The following is a 23110-nucleotide window of genomic DNA, read 5'->3' as shown; positions in this document are numbered from 1 at the left end:
TGATATTGCTCATAATAACAGTATTCTAATTATAGTATCTTCTGTATATCTCTAGTTTTGGGTCAACATAAATTTATCAAGATAGGAAACAATAACAAAAATAACTAACTAAAAAAAGATTGACAGTCATAAGTTGTTTTTTCTTTTTAAATAGATTACATTTAACAAAGCAAATTATTCAAATTTTGTTGCAAATATAGCTGCCAGGTTCATAAAATTGAAGATGAGTGGGTGGTGGAAGGAGGTACTAGAACTGTGATGGCAAACCTACGGCACGCATTCCGGAAGTGGCATGCAGAGCCATTTCTGTCGGCACGCGAGCCATCGCCTGGAATTGATCCACTGCGCATGCGCGCGCTCCCCACCAGCCGGCTGATTGTTGGGTATCTGCCACGCAGGCGTGGGGGGAGACGCACTTGCATGCGCAGGGGGGCAAGGTGCATGTGGGGGTCACGCATGTGCAGGGGCAGGGTGCACACGGGGGGTCATGCATGCACAGGGACGGGGTTGTGCATGCATTGCATTATGGGTGCAGGCACAAGTGCGTGCGCATGCATGTATTTTTGGCACGCGACAACAAAAGGGTTAGCCATCACTGCACTAGAAGTTACTAAATTATATGTGTTTCAAAAAGGAAGGTAATTCAGATTATGGGGTATAAAAAGGCTCTGCTTGAAAATGTTCAGTGTTAAGGTTTTTAAAAATAGTTGTCATATATGTAGTAATTATTGGAAAATTTGTTGTGATTAGCAAATAATTGTGATGTTGACAAGAAATGACCACTCTATTTATATACATACACCAAAATAGAAAGCAACCAAAGAGAAAAGGAAAATCTCAATCAAACTAAAGATACATGTATATTACAATAATTGCATAAAAGTGAATGTTTTTAAATGTGGGAGGCTTTAATTCATTCCTTAAAAACAGTTGCTTTTATGCAATTATTGTAATATACGTGTATCTTTAGTTTCATTGGGATTTTCTTTGTTTTCTTTGGTTGCTTTTTGTTTCGGTATATATTATGCAAATGTTGTATAAGGGCACACATACTCATATACATAGAGAAAGAAATGCACAGGAAGGAAAACTATATATTTTGTTATGTTTTCTTTTTTCTCTTTTTCTATATTATGGCAGTAAAAATAATTGTAATAGATTAGCAAATTGTTGTAAAGATACGTTTAATGAAGATTGTTCTGTGTCATCTTGGAAATGTTGCATTTGTTTATTTTTAAGGTACATGAGAATATCATATGATAAATTACACAAACACACTCATGTACACAGGCTGTATTTCTGGTCCTGTTTTGCAGCTGTAGTCCCCTCCTTTTTCTTTTGGAAAACCCTGAGGAAGAACAAGACTTCTCTAAGGAAATAAATCTAGCTGTATAGGGCATGGGGCTTGGTTACCTGAGGGAGTTCTCATCTCCCCTAGTATTTGCCCAGCCAATTTGATCTGGTAGGGTTAGTGTGCTTTGAGTTCCTTTGATAAAACAATGTCATTTATCAGGTCCCTAGAAGCTTTTCTCCCAGGCCTTTAGTCAGCATGAATGAAATCCCCTTGTATTGTGTGGGTGTGTTTCCAGTCCAGTTTTTCTCATCTTGTCATCTTTTAATTCTTACTTTTATTTCTTAAACAATTTTTTAAAATGTTTTTACTTGAGAGTTGCCTAGAGTCATTGGGAGTTGGGTGGCTTACAAATTTAATAAATTAATCAATGTACTGGATTGCAATGTACTGGCTTCTATGATAAACAAGAGGGGCTTTTCAATACTTGCACTCCATATGAAGCATTTTTCTTCAAAACAGTACAGCTTGTGTCCTCACTTACTTGCCATTCTGTCTGAAGTTACGACAGTGCTGAGAAAATCACTTTGCAGCCCAATATGACCATTTATTACCTTCTCAGCATCCTTCTGTCATGCAATCACCATTACAGTCAATATGCATTGTCCTATGTCTGACATGGTGTTTTTTTCTGTTTCCCATCTTACAGAGCAGAGATTGAAGAGGAAGGGATTGCAAGAGAATAAGCTGTTAGCTCTTCCGCATTTTGAAAACAGTGTGATTGTGCCAGCAGCAGGAAAGGATCAGACCAAAAACAAAAATGCCTACAGAAATCACCTGCTTTTTTTCTCATGTTCTTTTATAAATCAGAGAGATTGGAAAGGAAGGGATCTCAAGAGAGTGGACAGCATAGCCTGTCCACAACTCCTAGTCATGGGCTGCTGGCTCAATTTTATTCTATTCAGTGTGTGCAAGACAGCAAGCCAGACACTTGAACTTTCCAAAGGACAGGAAAGTGTTTAGAAGGCAAACAAAAGCTGAAGTGTGAAACTAGTCTTGTCTCTTTCTAGCTCGAAAGCATAATCACAGTCACATGATTTCTCACTCAGCGATCATTTCACTTAGCGACAGAGTTGCTGATCCAAATAAAGCAAAGATTACTTCTTAGCAGTTCTTTATTCAGGCTTGCACAACTGCTTCATAAACCGTTCCTGTGTTTCTGCATGCATGTCAGCCACTTTCCTTCATGTTTTTCTTAGTGAGACAGTATGTGGAGGCAGCTGAGCTCAGTTAAAGTGCAGGCTGGAAAACAAGATATAGCTGCTTTAATGGTTCTAGAAGAGATGCTTTGTGTGCATTTCTGCATGTTGTGAAGGAGCTCTTTTAAAGGATTTGCACAGTCCTAGGCAGAAGTGCTTTTCTTGAGGGCTCTCCATGACGATCTAAAATTCCTCCTAAAAGCTGCTCTCCTTTGATATTACATTGCTTTCTTTAGAAGTGGGAAGTACCCATCCCAGGCCTTTGTGGTCAAAGAACCAGAAAATTGTATCAGCCAAATCTTTCTGTTCCATGTCCGTGTATACATGGCCATTTTTCCAAGGAGAATGATGAAATAGATAGCAATACAAGAGGAGAGATAAGAATGCAAGGATTATTTCTAAATGGTAGTCTTTGACATAGCAGTTGTGAGCATAACAGTGACATTCTTGCACTGTTGAGCTTCATGTGCAGTAAATATTAGCTCAATTAACCATTCCACACTCTACTTTTAATTGGAAAGATTGGTTAGTCCACATACAAAGAATACATGGATAAATTTGACATCAGAAATTCCAGTATCTAAAACCAGTGGAAAATATTTTCAGTATCCCAGAAGCTAGTGTTACACTGGTTTTAGATAGATTTTGTTATAAAATACTTGATATAGGATTCATTAAGAAATTAAATTGTATTGTTCATGGATCATATTTCTTTGTATATAAACTCACACACACATTCAGTCTTGTTTCTGCACAATACTGGAGGCAGATGAGGATCCTTTTGTTTCTACAAACATTTATGCACTATAATAAATCTAACATTTAAGATGCCTCAACATTCTTTGCTGATGAGTCAAAGAGGATTTCTTTATCTTCCATTCTTGCCAGATCCTCTTCTTTCCTGGAAAGTATATGAAGGTTGATGTAACAGTTGTTATTTTAATGCAAGTGATTTATTATAGTATTAAAAGAAACTGCTTTGCGTAGCAAGTCAGCTGTAAATTAGTGCATAATAGAAAATGGCGTTATTTGCTAAATAATAGCAGGGAGAAGTAAACTGTTCCATGTGTAGGTCCTGGGAAAAAGCCATTTCCTGAGAGAGAAATGAGGGACTTTAGATCTGGATTTGTACATCTTGTCGATCCATTCTGTGTTTTGATCGATTGAATGTCCTATCAAGTCATTTTCGACTCTGAGTAGCAACCACATAGATTTCCCACATGGTGATCTGTCCGAAACCTGGGTCTTCTAATAGTACACCCTTCAGCACTGAAACTGGCATCCATCCGCCTTACTATTGGTCATCCTTTTCTTATCTTTCCTTCCACCTTTTCTAGCGTTGGACCGTTTTCAGAGAGGTTTTCCCATTCTTTGTTTATCCTGAATTTATTGATTAATCAATTAATGAGAAGTGAGCAAAAGTCTAGCAGCTCTGAGTTTTAGTGGGCATTAAGGATTCAGAGAATATGTGAGCAAAGGAAAGTTTGACACAGTGTATGGGAAAAGTAGCTCACAAAATCGCACCTGGACAAAAATCAAGGGTCTTTCTTCATTAACCCTGAGGAGAAAAAGTGGTGCACTTGCATTTAATTCAGGATTAGTAATTCAGAAATAGCTAAGTTTCAAGGAAAGTAATTCTTTTAGCCAGCAAGTCACACTGGTAGCATTGTCTGTGGGAGGAATAAAAACAGACAAGATGGTGGAATTGGTATTGCAATTGTATTGTATTAGCCTTGCTCTATGTATAAAAGAAGCTTCCTGCCATCTTGCCTTTTTTGACCCTCACCCCCTCTTTCACAGATGCCACTGCACATTGAAGAGGAAAAAAATAAAATAACAATGGTGGCATTTAAGCTTATCATCCTGTAAGTAAACAGTATAGGTAGTCCTCGACTTAACATCAGTTCATTTAGTGACCGTTCAAAGACATAATGGCCCTGACTTATGACTGTTTTTCACACAGCAACCCCATGGTCATGTGATCAAAATTCAGATACTGGGCAACTGATTCATATTCATGACCATTGCAGTGTGCCAGGGTCATGTAATCTCCTTTTGCAATCTTCTGACAAGCAAAATCTGTGGGGAAATCAGATTCATTTAATAACTGTGTTACTAATTGAACAACTACAGTGATTAATTTAACAACTGTGGCAAGAAAGATTGTAAAATGGGGCAAAATTCAGTTAACAACTTTCTCACTTAGCAACAAAAAATTTGGGCATAAGTCAAGAAGTGAGCAAATTGTACTTCCAAAACAAGCAAGCGTTGTAATGCAGTGGTTTATTTCTCTTAATCCTTTATCAGCTCATGCATTCTCAATGGCTAGTGTCTATGGAAAATGACTTAAGTCTTGGGGTTAATTTTTTATTGGAGCTGCCCAGAGTTGGTTGAAAGATCAGTGGTTATATAAATATAATAAATAAATAATAAACAAACAAAGTAACAGCCACCGCTTCTTACATTGCAGCAGGCAGTGACTGATCTGTGCTCAAAGTGATGAAACATGTACTGGTAGATGTGGGTGCTCTAAACTCATTAGTATCTAAAGAGCTGCAGCGTTCTTAATGCAGTTGAGTTTTTGAATTGGTGCAGATATTTAAAGAATATTATGAACCCTGCTTGAAATAGAATTCTATTCCGTAATTATTTCTTCAAAAGATTTCTCAGCTTTATTCCTAGCCCACTTGTGCTTCCCACACTTCATATCCTTTCCCAAATGTAACCATACTAAGCTTTCCTAAGAAGAAAAGGAAGGAAAGAAAGATTTATACTTTTGTAGCTCTTAAAGGGCTTGGAGGTTAAGAAAGTTGTTAACTTCCAAGAAGGTCAAGAAAATATTGATCAGATTGTTTTTCTCTCTTTCTTTCTCTCCCCGCCCCCCTTTCTTTCCTACTCAAAAATATAACATTCCCTGTCTGTCCTACAGAATGAGATCAACTGGGGAGCAATGTTAACATTTCAGTACAAGTTAATTAATATTTCCTGACCTGGCAATTAAATATAAACCTTTGCAAGGTTAACAATTTTTCTAATACATTTCAGTGACCCAAAAATTTGTAAGTGAGCAGTAAGAATGGACCACATTGTTCAACTATTTCTCTTAGTGACAAAACCCAGGAACGATAAAAATAGAGGAACGTTCAACCTTCTTGTTCAATCTTTGACCTCAAAGTTACAACATTATGAGGCCTTGGGGGATTTCTGCAAGTTGGAGTAATAGCACTATTACTGTATGATAGACATCTTGCTGGGAAGAATAAATTCCTGCTTCTTCCATCTACTCTGCCTGGGGGCTGCTAACATCAGGCACCATTTTGCTGATCCAACCACTAGATAATCCTCATTGACTTCTATTTTAAAATATGTATGTATTTATAAAAATGGAAAATTTTAGACAGAGATACCTGTTCTATGAGCTCTAGTGTAATTTCAACCATTTTTATTCTAAATGTATAAGCATTGTTTTACATCTGCAGCATTGTGCAAAACCGCCTTAATGCCCACTGCCAGAAAAACTTCCTGATCTATATCTTTTATGTAGAAAGGACATAGCAACAGCCTGTGACTGGTTTTTACTGGTTTTTAAAAATGTGCTTGCTTTAATTGTATACTGAAGAAGGGCTGTCGAAGTCTTCCAAACTTTTTCCTAGAGTTCAGCTCTGGTGATATAGAAATCAGTGAAGTGAATTCCAGAAGTTACATGTGATATGGGGTTATAGAAATGTTGATATTTATTTATAAAATTTATAGGCCGCCCATTTTACCTCAAGGTAATTCAAGGTATAGTTAAAGAATAAAAAAAGAGGGAGGAAATGGAATAGGATGGTAACTACTTGATAGAGAGAGAGAGAAGGAAGTCATAATTCTATTTATTATTTTCTTTTTTAAGCTTTCCTTTGATTCTTTATACTTTTATTCTATTTAAAATTCTAATAAAAAATATAAAGAAACAAAGGTGTGGGTCAAAGCTGTATGGATCAATCTTTTGATTAAGAAGATTGGGGAAGAAAAGTGACATTGTACAACTCTTGCTTCAGCCTCTGTGAAAGAGACCAAACAGGAGTGGTGCTGAGAGAAACTGTTCCTGTGTGTTGTTTCAGTGAAATGAAAAGTGTTGACAAATTTCAGTGCAAGAAGGGAAAATTATTCCTGTCAGCTTTTTTTTTTAAATCAGTTGCTCAACTGGGTGGAGGCTTATGTTGCAAAGTGATTCTCAAAGCTGTGAGATGACAACAGAGGACAAACAGTGCAAACAGAAGAATTCCAGAAAATGCTAAAACAAGCTGTTTTTCCATTCATCCCAGTAAAAAGTAGCAACAGTTCCAGCCTTTGGTTTCCCAGTATTTGTTAGGTCAAGTATGATGTCGTAGACATCATTTAATCCAACTTGTATAGCCAAGATAGAATTTTGTAACAGCCAATTGGGAAATTATCAAGTAAATAAAAGGGAAATTATTAAATACAGAGAGAATAAAAGCATTAACTGTATTTAATTTTAATTAAAATAAACATTAATCCAATTTCGTTTTTGCCTATCACTGCTCAATTCCAAGCCATGGTTCCTCAACATATAAAAGGAAAATCTAGCTTTGATTCCTAAAATTTTGCACATATCTGCTTTAATGTATCTTCTAATTAAATGTGAATTAACAATAATTTCTTCCTGAGGAAAATGCAAGAATTTCGTTATCTCCAGTTTACAGTTATACTTTTATAAATTTGTATTATTGTAATTGCTGTCGTTTTTAAAAATATAAGTTGCTCGGAATCACTTGGTCACCTTTTTATGAATAAATGCATGCAAGGAAAGCTGATATGAACAGGTTTAGGAAATGAGATAAATGAAAGTTTGATAGGAAAGGAGATTTGCTTAAGAAGCCAAAAGAAAAGAAAATACAGAAGTAGAGGCAGTCTTCGACTTATGACCACAATTGATCCCAAAATTTATGTGGCTAAGCAAGACAGTTGTCAAGTGAATTGCACTTGATTTTGCTACCTTTCTTTGCCACATTTGTTAAGCTAATCACTGAAGTTGTTAAATGAATTGTGCAGTTAATAAACAAACCTGATTTTCCCCATTTTCTTGGCTTGTTGGAAACCGGCTGGGAAGATTATAAATTGTGATCACCTGGGACTCTGCAACTGTCAATAAATACAGTCTGGTTGCCAAATGCCTGCATGACCACAAGGATGCTACAACGGTCTTAAGTGTGGAAACCGGTCATAAGTCACTTTTTCAATGCCTTTGTAACTGAATGATCAGTAAATGAATGGTTGTAAGTCAAGGACTACCTATACAACTGTTGGAATTTTAGTCAGTTGCTGTGTGAGACTAGTTTACCACTAGTAATGGTAGGTGTAATAATTCTGAGCAAGAATGTTGCTCCTCCACATAATTAACTGTTGCAAATCTTTATTTTATTTCGTTTTCCAGCCAGAAAGGCTTTCCTTTCTTCTTATATCTTGCTCTGGCTCATATGCATGTGCCTTTGGTTTTGTCTGAGGCATCTTGGAATCCATCTTGCCAAGATCCCTATGGAACATACTTGAAGGAAATGGATGCCTTGGTGGGACAGATCAAGGATGCGGTTGACAGCACAGCAAAGGAAGATACATTCCTCTGGTTTACAGGTGAAACCAACAAGTCTTAAAGTTGCCAGGTTTGGGGACCCCTGTCCTAGAGACTTATTTTGTCATATACTCAATCGGTTCTAAGAGCTTTAGAGAGAAAAAAGATGGAGATTGATTCAGGAAGGCCTCCTTTTCAAGGATCAGCTGGTAGCTCCTGCCCTCCAAATGAATCTCTGCTAATAAAAATGTTGTACCCTTAGGAATTCATGGAACAAATTTAAAAGTTGCTGCGATAGAATGGAGGAATATTTGTGTGTGTGCTTGTACTTGTTGTACCTGCAAGAACTTAAACAACTTTATCCATTGCTAGATCTAGTCATAAACTATCAGAAATGGTTTTTAAACCAGTGGGACATCCAGCTGAATAACAACACTTGTTATTAATATTCAGATGAATGTACTGGAACTATAATTTTTTAAAATATTTTTATTTTTAATACAAACAATCCATCTTCTATTAACTGGTGTGTCATCTGGGTACAAATATCTTGTGCAATAACAATTAGAGTTTACAGCTTTATTCATTACATCAATATTAATTCTCTTAATACTGATATACATAATATATCTAATTATTATAACAATCCTCATCTTAACGTATTTAATTCTATTAACATATTTTCTATATTTCACTAATCATGTTTTGTTTCTAACTTTCATATTTATTCTCTAGCCATCGATAAAATAGTTTTCATATCATATAATATTCAGTTTGTTCCTTCTCTTTAATTGCAAGTGTTAACTATTCATTTCTGCACATTCTAATATTTTCCTGATCACACTCTCATCAGTAGGAATGGAACTATCTGACTGGCGGGGCCAGTCAGAGGTGGTATTTGCCAGTTCTCCAAAGTACTCAAAATTTCCGCTACTGGTTCTCCAGAACTGGTCAGAACCTCTGAATACCACCTCTGATGAGTTGTCCTGAGTCTTCTACTTAAGAAACTGGGCAATGCCCTCCTCCTTTTAACTTCAGTAATCATCCAGTGTCACATGGTCTTGGATAACCCATCAAGTCTTGAATTCTATTGAGTAAACTTATTTTCTCCACACAGCTGGGCTCCTTTCTGAAAAGAGAAATCAGCACACAAGTTCTGCTTTTATAAAAGTGCTTTTTTGTTTTTCTATAATAAGCCAGAGCAAGGGTTTCAGATTCAGTGTAAATTTGAGTCACTGATTGAGGGCATAGCATACAGTTCTGTTCTCCTTTGAATCTTAAGAATCCTTGCTTCTTCTGAACTTACAACATTTACATAGCTGTAGCTAAGTTTTAGCCATGAAGCAGATGAGGTGATACAACTGGCTGGTTCTAGATTGTTCTCAAGAAAACCTGTGTGGTATAGGTTAACCTTGGCAGGTATTCTTTCTTGTCACCAGATTTAATATGGGAGATGAACAGGCTGCCCAATGTACTTACAATTTTAAAGGGGTTTTGCACATATCAGTACCCCTTTATGAAGTTTGTTCACCATAGGCATTGTTTCCGTGAATGAATTCTTCAATTCTAGCCAAAAACACAAACCTTGTCACCTTTGACTAATAATTAAGCACTTCATTACATAAGAACAAAATAGCCAGTTCCGAAGTCTGCTGTTAATGAGTTGTTTTCTCCCAAGTGGGGGAAGTAAAACGTGGTTCATTAAATTCCAAGGCAAACTCTTTCTTATTATTGTTTTGTCTCCCAATCCTTAAGAATTATTCAAGTGGCAAATAGTTTTCCTCCTCACTCAGGTAAAAAGTCTCTCTGCAAGTTGTTTTCCATGTTTTGAGGGGAAAAAATGCTAATCTTTTAGAGTTTGTCTGTAATTGTCCTGCTTCACAGCCCTGTTTAGATTCCTCTTGAAGGAAAGGGACCTATTTGCTATTCAGTATGGTTTGGCAGCCAGGGTTTCTTTTAAAAAAATATACAAATTTTATGAAAGAAATTTTTATTAAGCTCATTCACTGTTGTGCATCATCCAGATACACTCTTGTGAGATGGTTAGCCATATAACTATGACAAATATTTTTTTAACAAAATAAAATCGATATAAATATTAGAAAAGAAAGAGTGAAAATAAGAATAACGAGTAACTAGAATAGATGTAAATGTAAATAGAAGAGGAAAAAGAAAAAAATGTTCAGATCAATACTGTAATTTGTCAGCTATAAGTGCTGAGGAAAATAATGAACACAAGAAGGGGTGCCCAACTGTAGATAATAAGAATTTCCACATTAGCCCCATGTTACTCTGCAGGAGAATATGTCAGCTCTGTTTGGTATAGATCAAAAACATGCAAACAGGAAAAGATGGGAAATGGGTTGAACTAGTAATCATCTGGAAAAAGCTCACACTTGCTGGGGAGGCTGTGAACTCCTGAGTCATTCCAGATCCTAGCCCAGCTCAGGATTTGAAGACTGTATTCTCTCAGCCTCAATAGTCCCTTGTAAAGCATCCTTATAAATTAAAATTTCAAGTAGGATACAGATAGCCTTTGCTATTTATTTTTCCACCAGCCAATAGATTTGTTAGGCCAACTTGATCTTATCCCCATGTTTTGCATAATCACCATGCTTGTTTGTTGATATGAAAGTTTAGATTGCAGGCACCCATTTTGTTTCTGCAATCTAAACCTTTATTTTAGAATTGTACCTACAATGACACACTTTATTTTGGTGGGTCAGGGATTTTAACAAAAAAGTGACGGATTTCCTTTGTTTTCTCTGAAAACATTTTTGAGAATATATTAAAACTCCTGCATTAAGGAACAGGTGAATCCCTGCAGGGATGGAATTCTGAGGTCTTGTATATCCTTTATAATCTTATACAGTGGTGCTATTCTACCGGTTTGGCCCAGTTCTGGCGTATTGGTAATGCCAAAGATCAGTTGAGACTGAACTGGTTCTCTCTGAGGAGTTGCTATTGGGCCCACCCGGGCTCCCACACTGGTCTTTATTCCCTGCTTTTGAAGCGCAGTTGCTTTGCGCGGCACAGCAGATTGCTGCGCATCAGCTGTTGAAGCTACAGGGATTGCAGGAGGTGAGTAGGAAAGCCTCTGCACATGCACAAAGTGTGCATTTGGCGTGCGTACAAAGTGCGCCCACCAAGACACACCCACCAAACCAGTGGTAAACCTTTGAAACCCACCACTGATCTTGTACCTTCCTTTCCAGTTTCATATGACCTATTTGATAGCATAAGAAAAAGAAGCTTGATGAAGCATGATTAATCATATGTAATTGTTAATATAAATAATATTCAGTTGAAAGAAATGGGAACTACACTCTCTGGCCCTTCAACCATAACCTGGCTGTAGCTACTCGTACTGTTTCCAATGAAAGACACCTTCCTGTTCTGTTTATTAACAAGGTCTCTTCTTATCTTTCTAGGGGACAATGGTCCTTGGTCTGAGAAGTGTGACTATGCAGGAAGTGTTGGTCCATATACAGGGATGTGGCAAAGAAAAAAAGGTAATGTCTCTTTTTAAAAGTTCTCTTCAGCTTTTCTGAATAGAAAATTTGGGTTGCATTTTCTTTTTTTTTCTTTTTACATTTTCTTTCTCAATCTGGTAGCTCCTCTTTCTTCTTTTGAAACATGCTTTGCTGGGCACATGGCTGCATGAAATTAGGGGGCTATCCAGTTTTGCCTCCAGCAGTCATTTATGAAGAAGAGTCAGGGTGGGAAAGTTGTCTATGTGATGTTCACTCTTTCAAACATGATAAAGAAATGTTATGTTTAATATTATTATTAAACATTAAATTTTATGTAACATCAAAAATAAATTTTTATAGCCGCTTTTATTATTTATTCATGCTATTGAGATTGTATTTAACCCTTAGATTATTTTGTCAGTAGCATCAAGTTTGAAATGAGGATCCCATTTTTCATGGTTTCTCGCACACTTATTTTTCATGGTTTAAAATGCTGTCATAATGGAACTTTGCACACTTCTATCAGAACAGGGGCTAATGTCCTCTCAGCTCAGACAGCAAAGGAAGAGGGACAGTTATATCTGCTTACGCAGACAGGAAGGTGCAGCGTAAATGCAGATCTTTCCTGGTTTTGTATCTGATACCCTTGGTGTGTATGTCTGTGAGTGAGTGCGCATGAACTGATGCCCTTAAAGTCATTCATACTCCCCCAGTTACTGTTTGAGAATAACAGTAGCTGGCTTTTCCACATCTGTTTCCTGTCCGTTTCCAAATATAGAAGGGAAAAAAAGACTGTGGCAGAACTCCTACAGAGGAAGTCCCAAAGTTTCTTTTCATTGTTTAAAAACTGTTCTATAGTTTTTAAAAGATTCTATCTTGATATCATTTCATTCACGCAAATGAATGTCTGAGATTGGCAGCCCTTGCTATTCCAAAATAAAACCTATGTCATAAAAATAATTAATTCATTTGAGCTTATTGCAAGCCGTCTGCTCCATTAGAAGTCTTTAAAAATAGATTGGGAAAATTCATAGAGAAATTCCCACAGCATCAAGGTAGTGCCTCACTGTGGGTTTTATTATTATTAGGATAATTATTGATGTTTGTAACAGACCAGTGTGTGAGAGAATAATTCATGTCAGCAGTGAATAAAACTGAAATAGCGGTCGGCTAATTTGCGAGCCTTTTTTATCTGTATATCAATAGCTCTCTGGAGTCTTAGATGTCTTTTCATAAGCTTTTTCACTAGAAGCAATTTTTAAAAATTAATTATTTTTAAATCCCAAATCTAATTTACAACAGATTGAAATGTTGAATAAAATGCAATATGCAAAATGAACAGAGGTGGTATTCAGCAGGTTCTGACCAGTTCTGGAGAACCGGTAGCGGAAATTTTGAGTAGTTCGGAGAACCAATAGATACCACCTCTGACTAGAGATTTTACAGTATCCTTCCCCTGCCACGCCCACCAACCACACTCACAGTACCAGTAGTAAAAAAAACAATTGAATCCCACCATTGAAAATGTAGCACATCGAAATGATGGAAAGGGTTTTAAATGCAGGGAAAATATAACTCCAAAATACTGTCAGCATAAATCTCATGGAAAGAATGCAAATTAAAAAAAAAATAGAAGGGGAGGAGGAGGAAACTGTATTGATTATCAATCAGAATAGAGCTGGAAGGGACTTTGGAGAACTTCTAGTCCAACCCCCTTCTTTTTCACTACCACGTCAGTCTAAGAAATGAGATAAAGTTTCAACACTCTGTTTTATAGCTGTATAATTCAGTTCTTAAACTGTTATCTTTCCTGAAGATGCTAGTCATTTTCCTGCTTTTTTTGTACACAAGGACAGGACTTTAGTCGTAATACATGCCACCACTTGCAAGTTCTATACTTTCGCCCCCACTGAGACTTGTTGCTATCTGCACTGCATCAAACAACAATAGGCCACCTAGTTCAGGTACTATAAGTGAGGGCAGATAGGTTGGGTCACACCTCTTTTCCAGTGCCTCATTACTTGTTCCTCCCTGCTTAATATCTGCTGGAGAATTGGCTTTATTGCTACCTGCATCTATTCTACAAGCATAATCGTTAGAGTAAGATCTGTTTGAGAATAATTGACTTTAAAAAAAATCTAGATTTATGAGAGAATAGAAGGGTAACTCATCAAATTTAGAGGTGGCATTAAGCTGTCAGAAATAGCCAATATCCCAGAAGACAAGCTCAGAATCCAAAAATATCTTGACAGACTTGAAAGTTTTACACTTTAGGCAGGAAAAATCAAAGGTACAAGTACAGATTAGGTGAAACCTGTCTCAAAAACAGTAACGGTAAGAAGGACTTTGGAGTCCTAGTGGACAATAATCCCTTCATCATGAGCTAGCAGTGTGTGGGAACAACCAAAAAAGCTAATGCAATCCTTGCTTGTATAAACAGAGGCACGGAATCAAATTCAGGTGAAATGGTAGTACTGCTTTATAAAGCTTTAGTAAGGCCACACCTGGAACACTACATCCAGTTTTGGTCACCAAATTACTAAAAAGATGTTGAGACTTTGGAAAAAGTACAAAGAAAAGCAACCAAGATGATTAAAGGCCTGGAGACTAAAACATGAAGAATTATTGTGGAATTTGGCTAGCATAGAGGAAAGGGTAAGGGGTGACATGATAGCAGTATTTCAGGGTTTAAGGGGCTGCCACAAAGAAGGGAATCAGCTTATTTTCCAAAGCACCAGAGAACAGGACAAGAAACAATGGATGGAAACTAATCAAGGAGAGAAGCAATCTGGAATTAAGCAACTTCCAGGGAGGACAATTAACCAGTGGAACAGCTTGCCTTCAGAAGTTCTGGGTGCTTCATCATTGGAGGTTTTCAAGAAGAGACTGGACAACCATTTGTCTGAAATGATATGAAATGTTTGAACAGGGGGTTGGTTGGGCTAGAAGACCTCCAAGGTCCCTTCTAACTCTATTCTCAAATGTTAAAAGAAGGGTCTGATTTAAGTTGTCTGTCATTTATCTGAATGCCAGAAGTAAGGTTGTGGTTGCCAAATTTTCAATTGTCTGCTAGGGTTAGACTTTCAATCTGCTTCATGCTGTGAAAAGCTATTACAAATTTTTGTATATCAGGATGCTTTAGAGTTTAGAGGATGTAAGTCCTAGCCAAATTGTTTTCTGCTCTGTTGGACAACCATAGATGAAGGGAAGTGAATGCTTTTTTGGATGGGGGAGGAATGAAGTTTGCCCATTGAGGAGGTGAGCCAAAGACCCTTCAGAGAAAATTGGATTAGTCTGATCTGTTTCCTATGTTTCCGTGTGAAGAGGCAAAGGGGAAATTGCCTACAGTGCCAGCAGGAGGGATAATTTTTTAAACAAAGCAGTTATGCCAGGTGTATCATTATATAAATGTATTTGCAGTCTGATAGAACAGTTTGTGCAATAAACATTTCCAATTTTTGTTACACAAATGGAGTGTAGGCACACCATGCTTCATCCCCAACTTGATATCTGGACCTGGAAGCAAAGCTGAATTGTCTTGAAATTTGTGGGAAGTGTTTTTCCCCCCCATTCATGTAGATTTGCTGACACAGTTCTTCAAATCTCCAAATCTTAAAAACTGAAAACATTTTTAAGTTTTGATATTCTCTAAAGTTGTTTTTATTGCTTGGGTGGGAACTCTCATGGTTTGGCCTGGTTCTTTAGCTTGATCACTGATTTGTCTAATCCTCCCTAATTTATCAGCATTTTTCATAATATGCATCTTCAATTCTAGCTTTCCCCACAGCGAACTCTAATATTATTCTGTAGCTAAACAGTTTTATGTAAATGTAAATAAATCCACTAACTGGTAAAATTGGGTTTTTATGGGTGTCATTCACCAAGTTATTCTCTGCAGCATCTTGGGACTACTATGCTTTCTCAAGGGCTCCTAAAAGAATGTCATTTAAATGGGGCAGAAATTGACTTAGCCAAGTGTAAAACTTGCATCCAAAGGTAGCTTGATACATACTATGTCATGCTGTCTTTTTGAAATTATTTCTAGTTTTCAGAAGCTGCCACATAGCAATAACACTTAGACTTATATACCACTTCACAGTGCTTTACAACCCTCTCTAAGTGGTTTACAGCAGGGGTCCCCAACCACCGGTCCACGGACCGGTACCGGTCCGCGGAACAAGTCCTACCGGCCGCTGGCTTGCTGGCGCCGCCATCTTTTTGATGAAAAAGTGCTTCCGGTGAGCTTTTCCGGGTAGAAAGCTCACTGGAAGCACGTTTTCATCAAAAAGATGGCGGCGCCCAGCTGATGCCGGTACCAGGCGCGGCGCCCAGCTGATGCCGGTACCGGGCGCGGCGTAAAAAAGGTTGGGGATCACTGGTTTACAGAGTCACCATATTGCCCCAACAATCTGGGTCCTCATTTTACTCACCTCGGAAGGATGGAAGACTGAGTCAACCTGGAGCTGGCGAGGAAATCCAAAAATATCTCAGACACTGAGTAGACCTTGGAGTCTTGGCTCTTCAGAAGAAAATGAGGCAATATTGAGACATTACACTAATATTTATTCTGTATGTGCAACTATTTTCCTTTTTTTAAAATGTATAATAACATGTCTTAATAGATCCCTTGCTTTTTCCTTCCTACGACATTTTATCTTCTTGGCTGAAAAAGATTACTTTCTTTTACGCTTTCTTTTACTTCATAATTCTTTTTTGATTGATTGAATATAAAAGTATTAGCCAACAAGCATCTTAAATGTGAGGATTTTTTTTCCTTTTTAAAATTTCACAGGTGGTAGCTCAGCAAAGCAGACAACCTGGGAAGGAGGACACCGTGTTCCCACAGTTGCATATTGGCCAGGGAAAATCCCAGCAAATGTGACGAGCCCTTTGATGTTAAGGTAGGAGAGGAAAATGCTTTCTATTATGGATTGTTCATGTAAGATTCCTTTATGGTCCATCTAGAACACTGGGCCGTATCTAATAAAATGAAATTCAATGTAGAGAAAAGTAAAGTCCTACACTTAGGCAAGAAAAACCAAAAGTACACATACAGACTGGGTGAAAGCAGGCTCAATAGCAGTAGCTGTGAGAGGGATCTTGGAGTCTTAGTGGACAACCAGCTAAATATGAGCCAGCAGTGTGCAGCAGCAGCCAAAAAAGCTAATGCAATCCTAAATTGTATTAACAGAGGGATACAATCAAGATCAAGGGAAGTACTAATACCACTCTATAAAGCCTTAGTAAGACCACACCTAGAGTACTGCATCCAGTTTTGGTGACATTATAAAAAAGATGTTGAGACTCTAGAAAAAGTACAAAGAAGAGCAACCAGGATGATGAGGGGACTGGAGGCTAAAGCATATGAAGAATGGTTACAGGAACTGGGCTTGGCTAGTCTAGTAAAGAGAAGGACCGGGGAGACATAATAGCGGTCTTCCAATATTTGAGGGGCTGCCACAGGGAGGAGGGGGTCAAGCTATTTTCTAAAGCGCCTGTAGGCCAGACAAGGAATAATGGATGGAAACTGAACAAGGAGAGATTTAACCTGGGAACAAGGAGAAACTTTCTAACAGTGAGAACAGTCAACCAATGGAACAGCTTGCCCTCAGATATTGTGGGAGCGCCATCACTTGAGACTTTCAAGAAGAGATTGGACTGCCATTTGCCAGAAATTGTGTAGGGTCCCCCGCTTGGGCAGGGGGTTGGACTAGATGACCTACAAGGTGCCTTCCAACTCTGATTATCTGTTATCTGTTAGAATAGCGTGTAGACAACTAACTCCCAAACCATAGCAAGCTGAGCTGCTAGAACAGCTGAGAACACACATTCCTGAACATGGAAGAATTTGTCATCTCTGAAATGATAAAAAAATAATAAAATAAAAGGGGCTAACTGGTAATGACCTCTGTAAAGTTCCACAGCATTTTGCAATCTATTGGTTTCCTTAACCCCTCCTTCAAGCCAGTAGACAGCATTTGCAAATAAGGCTCTAGAATAGGTCTGTTGAACAGCCAAGCAGGTCAATTGCTGATCCTTCATTGTTTATCAGAGATGTTTGTTCTCCTAAATAAAGCTGAGTTTGAAAGGGAACAAAGTTTACTTTTGAGATGTTTGCTCATAAACTGTTTTCAAAATTTGTTTCTTCTTAGGATTATAATAAACATCTGTTATAATTCCTTTGGCATTGTTGGTCTGGAATAACTGGTTTTCTCTCAGAAGGAGTCAAGGTTATTGCTCCTGTATATTATAATTCCCAAACGATATTTCTGTAAATTAATCTTCATGTTGTCTTTGTCAGGAGTGTTAACTGCAGATGGGATAAAAGTTGCCCATTCATACACTTCTACCATTACCAATATGAATATTGCACACTTCCTAATGAGCAAGATAAAAATATTAATTTGGATCCATCTTGATGCTATGATTGCAAAGACAGTTAGCAGCACTTTATAAATGATACTTTAGCGAGGTGGAATATGCCTGGTCTCATTTAGTTTGGTTACTTTCATTTTTGGTCCCACATGACAGGAAAGGAGCTTGGATTTAATTAAACCTTATTTAATTAAATTTAATTAAACCATATTTGTTGTAGTTTATATTATTGGTTTCAACAACATAAAGCATAACTAAGCCAGATTTGGAAAGCATATTTAAAATTAGTAGTAAGTCTTCCAAGGTGAGTAAAGCAGTGCAATATAATGAGTAAGAGCATGAAAGAAAATTCGACTCTTTACTAAGATTAACCACTCCTCCACTGATCCCTTCCAGTTCTGGCAGCACTTCCCACCCCCCAAAATGGTGGTACCTATTTACAGTCTCTACTTGCAAACAATGCTTTCAAACTGCTAGGTGGGCAGGACCTAAGGACAAGAGAAGGGAGCTCACCCCCATTCCACGGAACTGGACTCGGACTACCGGAGTGCGGGCAATTGCCGCATCATCCAAAGGGTTAGAATACATGTCTTTATACCAGGTGTTTGCTACTATAGGTAGTTCTTGTTTAGGTACCACTATTGGGATAGACAACATAGTCTTCAAGCAAACAGTTGGTTGTTAAGTCAAACTGTTACTGTGCTTTGACTCTTCAACTTTTTGTTGGTTTACAGACTTACAGAGATTGTAAATGTGAAGATTGGTTGCGAAGTTACATTTTTCATCACTGTTGTAAATATAAACAGTTGCTAAATGAGGACTGGTTGTATTGCCATATGCCGAAAACGTTGGGTAGATTTCAGATAAATATCTGTGGGGTGGTCCTGCCGTAGTGGCACAGTCAAGAACATTAGGGAATGAGATTTCATCTTCTTTGAACTTCACAATATTTTGGCATTGTCTGGGTAGACCTCAACCTGTATTAAATGTAGCTAAGTGCCTATTTTTTGCACTATTCCTAACAACCCAGTGCCCTCTTTGGGCAGGGCATTTGCCTTTCACAGCTTTAAATTTGTATTTAATTTAAATAATGTATTATGCCACTAATAATTCGGCTTTATTTGCAACTTCAAATGAGTTCCACGGGTGTTATTCTTTTAATTACTGGCATTATAAAAGTAATTCTCACCCATGAAAGTGTCACAGCAGTTCTAATTGATGTAGTAAATCCTACAACAATTTGTGCATTTAGTTATTTATTTAAAGTATTTGTACAGTACAGTACATCAGCAGTTCATGGCTGTTAAACAGATCACTCACAGAAGTTCATGGTAATATTATTTCCAGATGTATTTAAGTACTATCATCAGATCAGATGCATATGAGACCTGGGTACACATATCCATGTTGCTTTCTATCTGCTTGCTTTGATGCTGCATGAAATCAGTGGTGTGATTCAAATATTGTTGCCACCAGTTCGGTGGGTGTGGCTTGGTGGGCGCGCTTTGCGCATGTGCACACACTTTGCGTGCATGCGCACACCAAATGCGCACTTCGCACAGGCGCAGAGGCGTTCTAACTCACCTCCTGCAAGCCTGCATTGTAGTCAAGGACTAGCTGTTTTTGGGGCTGCAGTTACAGAACTAGCCTAAAGGCAAAATATATAGTTGCATATATTTGGTTGGATTTAGCTCCCTAAAAGAAAATCCTAGAAATATCCTAGAAAGATATTGTCTTTCTGGGAAAAATAGTGTCTGATAGAATTATTTTCTGTACAAGGATGAAAATACTTGTGTATCTGTGTTGATTATGCTATTTCTTGATGTTTAGAAAATCAAGACAGCTGTTATGCATATGATGCTAATAGTTTCATGAAGAAAACTGGCAGTATTTCAGCAAGTTAGCTGCCATTTCTAGGGAGTGAGCCAGTCTCATGGAAAATGTTCAAATTACTCAAAATACAGAAAAACAATTGTTAAATGAAGTATATACCCACAGGAAGTCATCTAACACAGGGGTCCTCAACCACCGGGCCGTGGACCGGTACCAGTCCGTGGAGCACTCTGTACCGGGCCGCAAAGAAATTTTTTTTTAAAAAAATGGCGGCTTTCTTCGCCTTCGGTGAATGCTGCTGGGATCGGGGATCAAGGACACAAATGAGAGAAGGGGAGGGAGGAAGCAACCAAAGCCTGTCCTGCTCTCTGGCTCAGCGGCTTCGGTTTCCTCCCGCCTCGTTCCTCTCTCAGTCGCTCTCTCGCTCCTCCACCAGCCCAGGAAGAAACTGCTTCAAAGAAGCCGGGGGGGGGTGGCTTTTCCTGTCGCCGCAGCACCTCCGAAGCGCCCGTTCACCCTCACCCCGCCTGCTCACGCGCGGTTCAACCCAGTGCTCCGTTCTGCCTGCCTGCCTGCCTTCTTCGTTTCCGGTGAGAATAATAACTATTCGCCTCTTTTTATCAGCCGAAGCTGCTCCGAAACGAAGAAGGCAGGCAGGCAGGCAGAACGGAGCACTGTGGATTGAACCGCGCGGCGGGGGGGGGGTAAACGGCGCTCGGAGGTGCTGCGGCGACAGAAAGCCAGCCACCCCCGGCTTCTTTGAAGCAGTTTCTTCCTGGGCTGGTGGAGCAGCGAGAAGCGACTGAGAGAGGAACGAGGCAGACACCTGAGGGATGGGGCTGAGGGAGGCAGGGCCGAGGCGCTCCTGAACTTGGTGGTTTGCTGGCAGACGTTTTATTACCCGACTAGGTAACAACATCAGATGTTACCTAGTCAGGTAATGAAACGTCTGCAAGCAAACCACCAAACTCGGATTCTCTCCCCCGGTCCTTGAAAAAGTGTTTGTGCTTGAAACTGGTCCCTGGTACAAAAAAGGTTGGGGACCACTGATCTAACATGCTCTTCAGAATTAAGTTACACCAAAGGATTCAGGAAGTGTTCATTTTCAGGCCAGAAATCATGACAAAATTCTGCTGATGGACCTTCTTGTTCATAAACAAGAACACCCTGTTATTAATGATATTTAATAATTAACTCCCAAGTGCTAAGTAGGCACTCCAATACGGGTTATATTCTGTGTTCCCCTTCCAATGTTTCTCCTTGAGTTCATCCTTTGTTTCATGCTGATTACTTTCCCTGCATTTCTATGATCTTGTTGCCCTGATACTTTCCAAATCCCAATAGTAACCAGGGACAGAAAGTGAATAGAAACCCTGTGAGATCTAAGTGCATTTTCTGCTCTCTCTTTCTCTCTCGCAAGAACTCTTGAGTGACTAGGGCACCACAGGTAAATCGCATGATACGACCATTTTGCTCAAGCTAAACAAGCCTGATTTGATCACTGCCTTAATGGGGAAATCACCCATTATGTGTGCTTTTTGGGGAACATGTGTGGGGAGGAGGTGAACATGTTCCCCAACAAGCACACATAATGGGTAATATACAGGGAATTTCATATTTTGTGTTTTATTAGTTCCCTTCTCATACTCCGGAAAAAGTGAAGAAAGTGAGAATTAAATATAGGTAGTTCTTAGATTTACCACCTTTCATTTAGTAACTGTTCAAAATCACAATGGCACTGAAAAAAGTGAGTTATGACCATTTTTCACACTTACAGTACTGTTGCAGCATCCACATGATCAAAATTCACACTCTTGGCAACTGGCTCATATTTATGTGTATCCCAGGATCATGCCTTCAACCTTTTGTGATCTTTTGACAAGCAGTCAGTAGGGAAGCCAGACTCACTTAACCACCATATTACTAGCTTAACAACTGCAGCGATTCATTTAACAACTATGGCAAGAAAAGTCATAAAATGGGGCAAAACTTAACAACTGTCTTGCTTTAACAACTGAAATTCTGCTCAAGGACTGCCAGTAGTACAATGGTGGTATATGTGTTCTAAGTTAAGTTCCTTTACAGTCTGGTTCTGTGAGCTGCCTATTGCACTCTTTTGGTCTACCATCTTCATCATAATTTTCAGCAAGCTAAACAAAATTCTGTCACATCCATTATATTTTTTGCTGAATTTCTCATGCCTTGTTCCTCCTTTGACTTAACATTAAGCAGATAACCCTCCATTTTCCCATCCCACAATCTTCATTTTGAATTGGAGGCAGGCTCTTATTCTACCTCAGTTTGCATAATATTTAACTCCTACTTCAGTGAAGAATACAGGTAGACTGCAGAATGGCAGAAGAGTTGTGTTGTCGTCACCCCCCGTCACCCCCCCCCCCACACACACACACTCTAATGAGATTATTTGACATAGTGAGCCTGGCTGTTTTCATCAGACATTTATATCTGAAAAGGGGACTGATGCTGTGATTTGTTTTTGATCATAGAATTACAGTATGGTTTTCAATGGTCACTTTGCTCAAATATGCAGTATGGATCACAAGTGTGGTGAGGCGTCATGCTGTAAATATCAACCCCCTGTAGCCATTCATCTCATCTTGCTAAGATTCCAAGTCTACAAGCTTAACATTCCAAATTATGCTGTTTTATTTATTTTTATTACTGTATGCCACATTTCTGGACTCATTCAACCTTTTTTGAAAAACAAACAAACAAACCCTTTTCATTTATTTTAGATAAGAAATCACTTAGGATTGTTCTTTCATTATTATTTTCAGTTTTTATGTACTTCCAATCTTGCTAATCAAAATGTGGTTAAGGAGATACTCTGTCAAATGCCTTGTTGAAATCAACAGCCATGATCTCAGAAAATTTCCCCTTTGAAAAAATGAGTGAAGGTTAGTTTGATACAGTTTGTTCATATAATTGCCACATTGTTTTCTGGATCTTTATGAACTTCTTGACTTGCTCAAAAACTACCCAGTTATTAATATCACTTTGCCTGATCTGTAGTTCTTCCTTTTTTGCTTTCTTGAAGTAGGGTCCTATTGTCTTCTTCCGTCATTTGGCACTTCACTTTTCCTCCCAGATTTCTCAAAAATAAAACTTGATCAGATCATAAGAGAGTCCTTTTAATGCCCTATTATGCAATTCAGCTTGATCTACCTCAAATTAAAGAAATGTTCCCTCCCATCTAGAAATAGGTATCTCAAAAGATATATAAAACAATTATTTTCATATCTTATACATTATTTTATTGGTTTGGTTAAAATGTTTGCAACTTATC

The 23110-nt window shown here is 38.3% G+C and overlaps 1 protein-coding gene across 12 annotated transcripts in view; it reads left to right on the top strand.

Moving 5' to 3' along the window:
• Positions 1-23110, top strand: part of ARSG (arylsulfatase G) — a 102017-nt gene that overhangs the window by 63747 nt on the left and 15160 nt on the right. For 10 of the 12 annotated variants that reach the window (XM_087956072.1, XM_087956069.1, XM_087956062.1 and 7 more), the window contains 3 exons: positions 7988-8184; positions 11554-11634; positions 16388-16496. In XM_087956072.1, the coding sequence (XP_087812198.1) occupies positions 7988-8184; positions 11554-11634; positions 16388-16496 (387 nt within the window). The remainder of the gene's footprint in view (positions 1-7987; positions 8185-11553; positions 11635-16387; positions 16497-23110) is intronic. The other 2 variants (XM_087956065.1, XM_087956066.1) reach the window with 1 other exon arrangement.

Source organism: Notechis scutatus, chromosome 2, assembly GCF_049901735.1.
Source record: "Notechis scutatus isolate UNSWTSFEM ecotype Mainland chromosome 2, rNotScu1.2, whole genome shotgun sequence".
Taxonomy (NCBI): domain Eukaryota; kingdom Metazoa; phylum Chordata; class Lepidosauria; order Squamata; family Elapidae; genus Notechis; species Notechis scutatus.
The sequence above is the reverse complement of the archived record's forward strand: the minus strand, read 5'-3'. Positions and strand labels throughout refer to the sequence as shown.